The 11,376-nt window shown below is 38.9% G+C and overlaps 1 protein-coding gene across 3 annotated transcripts; it reads left to right on the plus strand.

Moving 5' to 3' along the window:
* The first annotated feature begins 786 nt into the window (after positions 1–786).
* Positions 787–11,376, plus strand: carf (calcium responsive transcription factor). 3 transcript variants are annotated; one of them, XM_067410173.1, is made up of 14 exons: positions 787–875; positions 1,518–1,609; positions 1,865–2,038; positions 2,244–2,355; positions 4,655–4,775; positions 5,149–5,230; positions 5,374–5,563; positions 6,944–7,064; positions 7,136–7,279; positions 7,371–7,881; positions 7,972–8,041; positions 8,937–9,049; positions 10,640–10,943; positions 11,049–11,376. In XM_067410173.1, exons 2-14 carry the CDS (start codon positions 1,523–1,525, stop codon positions 11,084–11,086), a joined length of 2,067 nt encoding a protein of 688 aa, XP_067266274.1. In that variant the 5' UTR covers positions 787–875; positions 1,518–1,522; the 3' UTR covers positions 11,087–11,376. The 3 variants fall into 3 exon arrangements, with proteins under 3 accessions (XP_067266274.1, XP_067266273.1, XP_067266275.1); XM_067410172.1 differs by having other exon boundaries at positions 788–875; positions 1,498–1,609; XM_067410174.1 differs by having other exon boundaries at positions 834–1,609; positions 7,371–7,643; positions 7,725–7,881.

Genomic DNA, 11,376 nt, shown 5'->3' on the forward strand with positions numbered 1-11,376 from the left:
GACAATAATTTACAAATTATTTTGGCTCTAAAAGGTATACTATATCAGAATGTACTATAATAAAATACACTATTAAATTCTACATACATCTCTGATGATGCCTTGTTTATTGGAACAATGTTTAACGTGTTATACATTGGTTTATGTACTTAATGCAATAAAGAAAAAAAATGCATGAAAAAAAGGGTAGTATTAGTTCAAAATTCTTCCTGATAACACTAAACCATCCTTAATCATGCACTTGTTATATAGTTAACACGACATCATCATCATTATCGTTACTATACTGTGTTATTGCAGTCCTTCCTTCAGAACATAAATAAATCCTGCAACCATTAGTGAAATATCTGTGGGCTTCGAGGGATTTATAGTTTTTAAATTGTTCACTATGCGTTTATGCCATAAACAAGACAGTTAACAATATTTAAGTATGATGATTTAGGTAGCAATGCGGGGTCAGTAGCACTCCAACTTACTGCAGTCAGTTCGTACTGATCTATGTTATGAATGGATGAAAATTTCTCCAAATAACGGTCCCTGGCATCTTTGGTGAGTTTATCGCGATATGAAATTTTAACTTAGTTCTTGTGCTTCTTCATATTTGCGAGTTATTTGCTTGTTATCTCAACTCGTGTAATCTCTTTCATTCTCACAGTCAGCAGGGATACCACAAATATGGCGCCGCGGTGACGTCACACACAACAAAATCACGTGTCTGACAAAGACCGATAGGTTTTTCTGAAAGAATGGATTTACAGGTCAAAGTGAAGGAGAGAGCTGGTGTTCTACGGAAGCCGCGAGGACTCAAACTGCAGGCGGATGATGATGCGCAGCTTACGCGTTTTTCGGCTTGAGGAATCCCGGACGAAGACGAGGTTGAGTAGACTCGTTTTCAATTTTCCTCCTTCCTGTATATAAAGCCTGGGCTCGGCGGCATCCCGTACATTGGGATGCGCTGTCAGAGCGAGCTGACTCAAAATATGATTTAAATTCAGTCTAACGCTAGAGATATGTCTGTTTTCTTTATTTTACACGCTGTGTTTACATGAAACTGCTGCGCTAGCACTGATCCAACATGGCGTTTATCTTTCAAAATTATGTTAATTTGTCACATTTGTGTAACGCTCTTCACTCCATAAACCTGAATTATCATTAGCAAAACATAAAAACACTAGAAAATGTTGCTTAAAATTAGTTTATAACATTCCCTTTGAAATGTTAGTACGACGCAGATTGAGTTGTTTCATAATAATCACTGACAAATGCACCTTTTATTGCTGCTTTATTCATGTAATCGGAAACATTGAAATCTTAAACTTGAAATTTAAGAGAGATGGCCACTTTTATACAAAAAAGAAAAAAGGCATATGTTTTTTGACACCCATTAAAATTATTTTTTCTTATTGTACTAAATTCACCAAAATATATTATCCCATGGTAAATAAACTAAATTCATGCACAATTGTAGTTAATCTCTGGCTTGGGCTGTTGGTTTAGACTGCTGTGATGTCTGATAGAATACATGGAGGAGGAAGAGAGAGATGTGAAGGGTGTTCCTCAGGCTGAAGAGAGAGAGGAAGCACAGCCAGCCGACACACGAGCTGTACTGGTAAGGATGCATGTAGACTAGTAGAAAATCTGTACAATACTGAATAATTATTGTATAACCCACTCTTCACTAAAAGGCCACACACACAAACAAATAATGAGTTGGGTGGATCTCATAAAAGCCCTAATCATATGTCTGACACTACCCTAAATGCATCATTAAATATTAAATAGCACTAAATAAATCAATGTAAAGAATTGTAAAATATCAGCTATCGATGTTCAAAGTATTTATTGTTGTATTGTGATGTCTTAGCAACCTGACAAAACCTCAAAAGCTAAAGAAAATGCAGATGCACAAGTGCTTCCATCAGTCATTCCAGCCCCAGAAACTGTAGCAGCCAATCAGAAGCCCTCTACAGTCCCGGAACAAGCGGACAACTTAGTTATACTTGACCAAAATGGACATCCTATTCAGTATGAGCGAGTGGTAAGGACATTGCACTATGACCCATCAACATAAACTATATTATTCACACTAGATGACATGTATCAACCATGTACTTGACTCAGTCACCAGATTTACAGAAATATTCAAATATAGGTTTGACCTTATGTATTCCACCCAAATCACTTTGAACTAACTCTATTTATGGAGGTTTTTCCCCACTTCAAAGACGGATGTGTTTTTTCAGGTGATCATGAAAGGGGAGAATGGACAGCTGTACGGTGTCCCATCTGTGTCTATAGGGGGCTCTCAGATGTTACTACCTCATGGTCAGCTGTTGAATGTAGTAAACTCATCAGGTAATTAATTATGTTTTTGTAATTAAATACGTTACTGACCATTACTTTTCCAATTTTATATTATATATATATATATATATATATATATATATAATATATATATATATATATATATATATATATATAACCACTGGCCTCTTTATTAGGTACATCTGTTCAACGCAAATATCTAACTCTAGCAACTCAATGCATTTAGGCATGTAGACATGGTCAAGATGACCAAGTTCAAACTGAGTATCAGAATGGGGAAGAAAGGTAATTTAAGTGACTTTGAACGCGGCATTTTTTGGTGCCAGATGGGCTGGTCTGAGTATTTCAGAAACTGCTGATCTACTGGGATTGTTCATGCACATATCCAGTGAGCAGCAGTTCTGTGGGCAAAAATGACCAGACTGGTTCGAGCTGGTAAAAAGACAACAATAACTCAAATAAACACCCATTACTACTGAAGTACTGTATGCACTGAGTGTCTCTGAATGCACAACACATCGAACCTTGAAGCAGATGGGCTGCAAGTTAAACACCACAGCCTATCTGAGTATTGTTGCTGACCATCCCTATATTACAACAGTGTACACATCTTCTGGTGGCTACTTCCAGCAGGATAACGTGCCATGTCACAAAGTTCAAATCATCTCAAACTTATTTCTTGAACATGATAATGAGTACACTTTACTAAAATGGCCTCCACAGTCACCAGATCTCAATCCAGTAGAGCAGCTTTGGGATGTGGGGGAATGGGAGATTCACATCATGAATGTGCAGCCGATAGATCTGAAGCTACTGGTGCTATCATGTCAATATGGAACAAAATATCTGAGGAAAGTTTCCAGCACCTTGTTGAATATATAAATGCCACAAAGATTTAAGGCAGTTCTGAAGGCAAAAGGGGGTCCAACCTGGTACTAGCAAGGTGTACCTAATAAAGTGACTATATTATACATATACACACCGATCAGGCATAACATTATGGCCACTGACAAGTGAAGTGAATAACACTGATTATCTCTTCATCACGGCACCTGTTAGTGGGTGCAAGTGCAGCAATTGAACATTTTGTCCTCGAAGTTGATGTGTTAGAAGCAGGAAAAATGGGCAAGTGTAAGGATTTGAGCAAGTTTGACAAGGGACAAATTGTGATGGCTAGACGACTTCAAAACTGCAGCTCTTCTGGGGTGTTCCCAGCCTGCAGTGGTCAGTATCTATCAAAAGTGTTCCAAGGAAGGAACAGTGGTGAAATGGCGACAGGGTCAAGGGTGGCCAAGGCTCATTGATGCACGTGGGGAGCGAAGGCTGGCCCGTGTGGTCTGATCCAACAGACGAGCTACTGTAGCTCAAATTGCTCAAGAAGTTAATGCTGGTTCTGATAGAAAGGTGTCAGAATACAAAGTGCATCGCAGTTTGTTGCGTATGGGGCTGCATAGCCGCAGACCAGTCAGGGTGCCCATGCCAACAGTGGACACGTGAGCATCAGAACTAGACCACGGAGCAATGGAAGAAGGTGGCCTGGTCTGATGAATCACGTTTTCTTTTACATCACATGGATAGCCGGGTGCATCACTTACCTGGGGAACACATGGCACCAGGATGCACTATGGGAAGATGGCAAGCCGGCAGAGGCAGTGTGATGCTTTGGGCAATGTTCTGCTGGGAAACCTTGAGTACTGCCATCCATGTGGATGTTACTTTGACACGTACCACCTCCTGTACCTAACCATTGTTGCAGACCATGTACACCCTTTCATGGAAACGTTTTTCCCTGGTGGCTGTGGCCTCTTTCAGCAGGATAATGTGCCCTGCCACAAAGCAAAAACGGTTCAGAAATGGTTTGAGGAGCACAACAATGAGTTTGAGGTGTTGACTTGGCCTCTAAATTCCCCAGATCTCAATCCAATCAAGCATCTGTGCGATGTGCTGAACAAACAAGTCCGATCCATGGAGGCTCCACCTCGCAACTTACAGGACTTAAAGGATCTGCTGCTAACATCTTGGTGTCAGATACCACAACACACCTAAAGGGGTCTAGTGGAGTCCATGCCTCGACGGGTCAGGGCTGTTTTGGCAGCAAGACGGAGACCAACAGAATATTAGGAGGTGGTCATAATGTCATGCCTGATTGGTGTATATATATATGCACATTCAATGTAATATATAATAAAATATAATACAATATATAACATCTAATAACGAAGACATGAAATAGAAATAATAAAGAATAATACAAATAGAAAATGTAAAGAATGATGAAGAAAATTGGTTGCTGTCCAGTTCTGCCATTTCTTTCTCTTTTGTTAAATAGGTATATTTTTGGAGAAAAGACAGCAGCCAACCATCACATCCATAAAAGACAATGATGGCACTCATACTTTATCTGCACTAGGGGCTCAGAATGTCACTGGTATTAAAATTCAGAAAAAAGGGTCAGTAAACCTTGTATGCACATCATTATATTTGCCACATTCTGTATCTAATCTGAAAGATGATCTTTCATAATGTGTGTTTGTTGCTTTTTATTACCATTTTATTATAAACTGCATGCTTTAAAAAAGGCAGCTGGTTTGTTTTAAATGTTCAAAAACGCTTATTTGAGAACAGATTTTTCTTACACTGACTAAATGGAGCTGGAAAAATCTGAACTGCATTAGTAAAAAACATATACCGGTTGACAAACAAATTACCCAATTTAACTTCTGTTCTGTCTCAATTTATCCCTTGCCTGAACAACAAGAAAACTGCTTTAGGTTGTGCCAAGTTATTGACCGTTGTATTAAAATGTCTTCTCATTTCCTTCAGTTCTCCTGATGTATTTGAGCCCCCAGTGAAGCCACTGCCACCAGGGGCACCAAACTGGGCTCTAAGATTGCGTGGATGTGAGGTTTGTCCAGTAGAAAATGGCTAAATTGATTTTTCTATTGGGTTTTAGAGCCCTCTGTCAAACAGATCCATTTACAGCAAACACAATCTAATGTGGCTTGGTAAATTTTTTTTTTGACTTTGTGATTGTTTCACGAGGAGCAGAAGATCGGAGACTCGTACCGGGGTTACTGTAACACAGAGGCAGAGCTGGAGGCCGTTCTGCTTCTACACAAGCAGCATACTCACGCTGTGTTTGGCACCCGTCAATCACCCTCACCGGCTAAACCTGCCACCAGACTCATGTGGAAATCACAGTATGTGCCCTACGATGGCGTTCCCTTTGTTAATGCAGGTAATCTGGCTGGTTTTGCTCGTGGAATCTGTGGTATGACTTTATGTCACATACCCTTATTTGAGTCTGAAAGCTGTTTAGTCATGTAGTGTGTACCACTAAATACTTTTATTCATTAAGGAAAAGTAAATCAAAAGCGACAGTGAAGGCATTCATAAAGATTAAGCAACAACAATGGTCAGATAAATCAGCATTAGAATGACTTCTTGTCATCACTGGAATTAAATTTAAAGGTGCCCTAGATTCAAAAACTGAGTTTATCTTGGCATAGTTGAATAACAAGAGTTCAGTACATGGAAATGACATACAGTGAGTCTCAAACTCCATTGTTTCCTCCTTCTTAAATAAATCTCATTTGTTAAAAAGACCTCAGAAGAACAGGTGAATCTCAACATAACACCGACTGTTACGTAACAGTCAGGATCATTAATATGTACACCCCCAATATTTGCATATGCCAGCCCATGTTCCCAACTTTATGAAAGGCATTAGACAAGGGCAGGACGTCTGGATGTGCACAGGTGGATCAACAGACTATAGGTAAGCAAACAAGAACAACAGTGAAAAATGGCAGATGGAGCAATAATAACTGACATGATCCATGATATCATTATATTTTTAGTGATTTTGTAAATTGTCTTTCTAAATGTTTCGTTAGCATGTTGCTAATGTACTGTTAAATGTGGTTAAAGTTACCATCGTTTCTTACTGTATTCACGGAGACAAGAGCCGTCGCTATTTTCATTTTTAAACACTTGCAGTCTGTATAATGCATAAACACAACTTCATTCTTTATAAATTTCTCCAACAGTGTAGCATTAGCCGTTAGCCACGGAGCACAGCCTCAAACTCATTCTGAATCAATCTAAACATCAAAGTAAACACTGTACTTACACGATTAGACATGCTTCATGATGAACACTTTGTAAAGATCCATTTTGAGGGTTATATTAGCTGTGTGAACTTTGTTTATGTTGTTTAAGGCAAGCACGAGCTCCATGGGCGGAGAGCATGAGATTTAAAGGGCCACACACCCTGAATCGGCTCATTTCTAATTATGCCCCAAAATAGGCAGTTCAAAAAATTAATTAAAAAAAAATCTATGGGGTATTTTGAGCTGAAACTTCACAGACACATTCAGGGGACACCTTAGACTTATAGTACATCTTTTAAAAAAAGTTCTAGGGCACCTTTAAATATATTTGAATAGAAAACAGTTATTTTAAATTGTAATAATATTTTACAATATTACTGTATTTTTGATAAAAAGCATCAGAGCATCAGAGACTTCTTAAAAAAAATAATAAAAAAATCTTACCAACCCCAAACGTTTTACAGTATGCTCACAAAGTCATTTTATCTTGATTTTTATGGTTTAAGGGAGCCGAGCCATTGTGATGGAATGCCAGTTTGGTCCACGGAGGAAGGGCGTTCAACCAAAAAAAGGGTCTGAACAAGAAACAAATCAAAACATCTTCTACAAAGCAACCTGCCCAGCCAGGTACACAACCTACTGTTCTGTGCACAGGAAGCTTATTATGAAACACACTGTAATATTTGACCATTTTTCAGAATATATATCAAAAAAGTTAGAAAATTCCTGGAGTACAAGGTTCCAACAGATCCCAAAGTGGACAAGAAGGTAGTGCGACAAGAGCAGGAGAAAGCCTTCTTCAACCTCAAAAAAAGTTTATGGGATGTTGGAGGCGTTGTAAGGTATAAACTTGCCATCACAATTAAAAAAAAAAGTCCATCACATGACGTGACTTACTGCAAGGTTCACTTCACTCATTTACATTCGTGACAGGTATTACATCCAGCTGCCTACTGAGAAAGCCCACCTGTACCATGACGTGGACACTGCAAACCTACCTCCACTTCCGGAGCAGATCTGCTTTGCAGAGGAAGAGCAAAATGAAGAGGAAGAGACAGAGGAGCTGGGCAATGAATCTATGCAGGATGTCATGATGGAGGATGGGACGTCCTTACCCTCTCGACTACACCCACTCGTGGCGGAGAAGATCTGCGAGTTGGTGGCACAAGGTCATAGCCAGGTTTACACTGTCCGCAAGCAGCTCAGGTATGACTCAGATGGTTTCAGTTCTCCTTTGTTTAATTTGCTGAAAAACTATTTACTGTTGCTTTCTGAACACCCTGGCAGGAGGTTTGTGGAACATGAGATGTTCGGGTCGGAGGAAGTGCCAGAGAGACACAATCTGTGTTACTTTCCCACTGTCAATGACATCAAGAACCACATCCATGAGGCTCAGAAAGCTCTTCAGCTGACAGCAGGACCACTCGCTACCTCAGATACAGAGGTGTGGACAGAAAATATGTTTCTAAGGCATTAGATTGATGAGCACAAATATGCCAACCATTTTCTTTTTATGTTTTTGTTGTTGTTGCAGTGGAAAGCAGAGGCTAATAACATGCTTCCAGAGACTTTGACCTTGACCCTGACTCCTGCTACTGTGGACGGTAAAATGCTGTTGAAATATTGTTTGAAATTTGACATGAATTAATGTCTTGAGGCTGGAATACACTGCATTATGGAGGAGCAGATGCCTTTTGCTGAAAGTCATAGATTTTGGGCAGTCGGAATTGACCGATTTTACAAAAAAGTATCGGTGCGGTCCATTTATACCCGGAAGTTGGAAATTCAGAGTTCCCAGTAGGAACTTTTAACTGGAACGTCCCCCTCAGGTTGGAGTTACAACTCGGAATCTCGTAGGAACTGCAGCAACCCTGACTTGAGAATCAAAATGGCTGCTCAGTGCATGAACAGTAAGTGAAATAGTAGTAATATATTGTTAACCTCTTGTTTGTCGGCGTTTTAATGAACTCCGTGGTGCACAGAGTACTATCCAACCTCTATTTGTGAACGTGATTCTTGAGCATTATCTGTGAACCATTTGTATTCCGAAAGAGCAAGCACAACAAAGTTGGCCTGGACACGGCCATCTTGGTTTTCCAACATGTGTACTGGAATGTGATGTGTCAACTCAAGTGTGACGTCATTACTAGCACATCTGACTTCAGAGGTAAATGGAAAGCACCATTTGACATCCTCCAAATGGATGGAATCACAGTAGGTGCCTATCAAACTTCTTTGATTTTTGAGTCAATTTTAGAACAGTTTTGTTTGAGTTTTTTGTGTTCGAAATGACTTGAAAGTCTGGTAGTGTGTGATCCTCAGTCGTTTAGTGTATGATGGCCTGTAACCAGCATGTGTATGATGCCTAGAGTTATAAAATAAATCTGTTCAGAAGTTGTGTAGTGTATTCCAGCCAACATCATGGAATCATTCAATACAATGTTTAAAACCATTGTTTACCCTGCCACAGAATATAGTGTACTGTTGTTATATTGACAGTGTCCTCTCAGAAGGAAGGACTCTTGGAAGAGAGTGACACTCTTTCTCCAGAGGCTGTGCAGCTCTTCAGCTCTCTCACCTCACTGCAGCCCAAGATCTTTGCACATCTCCAGGTGACCATGTCCTGAATTGACAATTTTTTGTTATCTGGATCTATTCATTTATTAAATTAATGCATTAAAAATGCTATCTATAGATACAATAAGTTGATTACACCTCTTATATGACATGCATGTTTTTAAATTCTGAATAAATTTAAAAAGTTTCAGGGTGATCAACTGTCCTGATAATATAATGAAGAAACAAAAAGCCCATTAAAATACAATACTTGAAACCTGATTACGAAATTTGGCACAATATTTTATTATTATTTCTTAGAAAAAATATGAAAACCAATTCACTGAAATATCTGAAAAAGGTTTGTCTGATAAATTCAAGTTGTTGTTTTTTTTCCATTACTGCTATTTTAATTTATTATGGTGATGACCGGAGAAAACAATTGATCATTAATATTAGAACAGGATGAATGAGATCAGAATTAAATATTTCAATGTAAAAGTCTTGTATTTATGAAGCCAGTTTGTGAGTGTTTCTTCTGCTATTTCTGTTTTTATTTCTTTAGAAATAAATATTTAATAAAAATATTTAATACTTTAATTTGGCGGAGAAAAGCTTTTCAAATATTAAAGTCATGTGGTGCGACCAACATGCAGAAAAAAACATAAAAAACTGTTAAAAATCCCCACAGACCCTCATAAATGTGTCAAGGTCAATAGGTTTCTTTAAATATTAGACAATTTTACTTTTTTTACGATGAGGTAAAGTTAGTTCAGATGTCAAATGTCATGTGGGGTTGCTACTTCACAAAAAAAATCAGTTGAATAGATAGAAGAATTAAAGGGGTGATTAACCACTGACAATAAAAGTTGGCTGTTTATGCAGTAGAATTTTGTTTGTTTTGTTTTTAATCTGTGCTACATGACTAGAGAAAACAGAGAAATAGGTCTGTGGTGAAAATGAGTAGGAATTCTGGAGCTGTCAAAAGTAACTTTTACAAAAGTGTCACTTTAGACAGCTCCAGGGCTTTTGCTAAAACTACAGGTACTTGCAGGATATCTGGGTGCAGGTATCAGAGAAAGAGCACACAGTGTTCCTTTACATAGACCTTTTCAGCACTGTGCTCATTGCATTCTTTCTTCCGGTTTGTATTTCCACAGCCTGAAGGTAAGATCTTACGGATTTCTGAATGAGCCGCTCTTTTTAAAATCTTCCCCATCTACTGACATCCGCTTCAAACATTACAATGCTGGCGATCATTTTCGTTAACTCTACAATAAGGAAATCCACTTCAGAAAATTACTGATTTCTATGGCGATGCCAATATACAGTTAAAGTTCTAAGAACATTTTAATGTTCCCAATAAATGATGAAAATGTTATTTCTGTATGTTCTCTGAAGTTCAAAACATCCAGCTAAAATGTTTAAGAAAAAATTTTTAATAAAGAATGTTTTTGTGCTAGAGTTTTGAGAAGACCAGATAACTTTGAACAAATGTTCTCTTAATGTTAGTGAAAGAATGTTTGTATAACTTTGAGAGAACCTTGCCTGGCTTGATTTCCGAGAATGTTCCCTGTAGCCTGGGACAAAGCTGGTTGAATATGGGTAAACTTATCTTTTAAGTGTGCTCTTCTCTTGTCTGATAGGCAATCCAGCTACAGCCCGCCTTGTGTCCAGTTGAAGACTCTGCCCAACCTACAACAACACCACCAGAAGCCCGAGAGCTGTCCAGCCCTGCACCTCCACAGCCTGTTCTGCTGAGTCCGTCCCAGTTCCTCCAGTCGAGTGGCAGTGGTGGTGAAAGCATATCTCTGTGTGACCCCCCGACCCTGCTCGGCATGAGTCAGCTGGTGAGTGTGACTAACGTCGGAGCTGAAGGTGGCATCACACAGATCCTGCTGGAGGACGGACAGGCCATTCCAGTCCAGATTGTGGACCCTGCAAGCATAGGTAAGTACATGGCAACACAGAAATAGAAAAAAAAAATTGGTTTCCATGTTTAACCAATTGGAATCATGAAAATAACATGTACACCTGTTGTTTCTTATTGCTCAGCTTTGACCTCCCCAGCAGATGACACTTCAGTTAAATAGGACATTGGGAAATCTATGGATGTGTCAGCAGAGCCAGGCAGAGGCTGGAAATACAACAATGACAAAAGAAAAGAAACGGCCTTGTCTGTGACAGAACAGCGTTTGATGATTGAGCTCTTAGATCAATGGAGGACTGATTCATTGTATCAAGTACAGTATTATGTAAACATGGAATATTGATTTGTATTATTATTTGTTTCCATTTCCCATTATTGCTATTTTAATTTATTACAGTGTTGACTGGAGAAAAGGCAATTTCTCAAAAGTATGAATGAGATCAAGATTAAATA

This window comes from Chanodichthys erythropterus, chromosome 14 (genome assembly GCF_024489055.1).
Source record: "Chanodichthys erythropterus isolate Z2021 chromosome 14, ASM2448905v1, whole genome shotgun sequence".
Taxonomy (NCBI): domain Eukaryota; kingdom Metazoa; phylum Chordata; class Actinopteri; order Cypriniformes; family Xenocyprididae; genus Chanodichthys; species Chanodichthys erythropterus.

Bases quoted from the DNA above. Each gene is read 5' to 3' on its own strand.
- carf (XM_067410173.1), top strand. From the start codon at position 1,523: ATGGAGGAGGAAGAGAGAGATGTGAAGGGTGTTCCTCAGGCTGAAGAG. The intron at 4,776-5,148 runs GTCAGTAAACCT...CATTTCCTTCAG, and splicing joins ATTAAAATTCAGAAAAAAGG to TTCTCCTGATGTATTTGAGC. The intron at 5,231-5,373 runs GTTTGTCCAGTA...CACGAGGAGCAG, and splicing joins TAAGATTGCGTGGATGTGAG to AAGATCGGAGACTCGTACCG.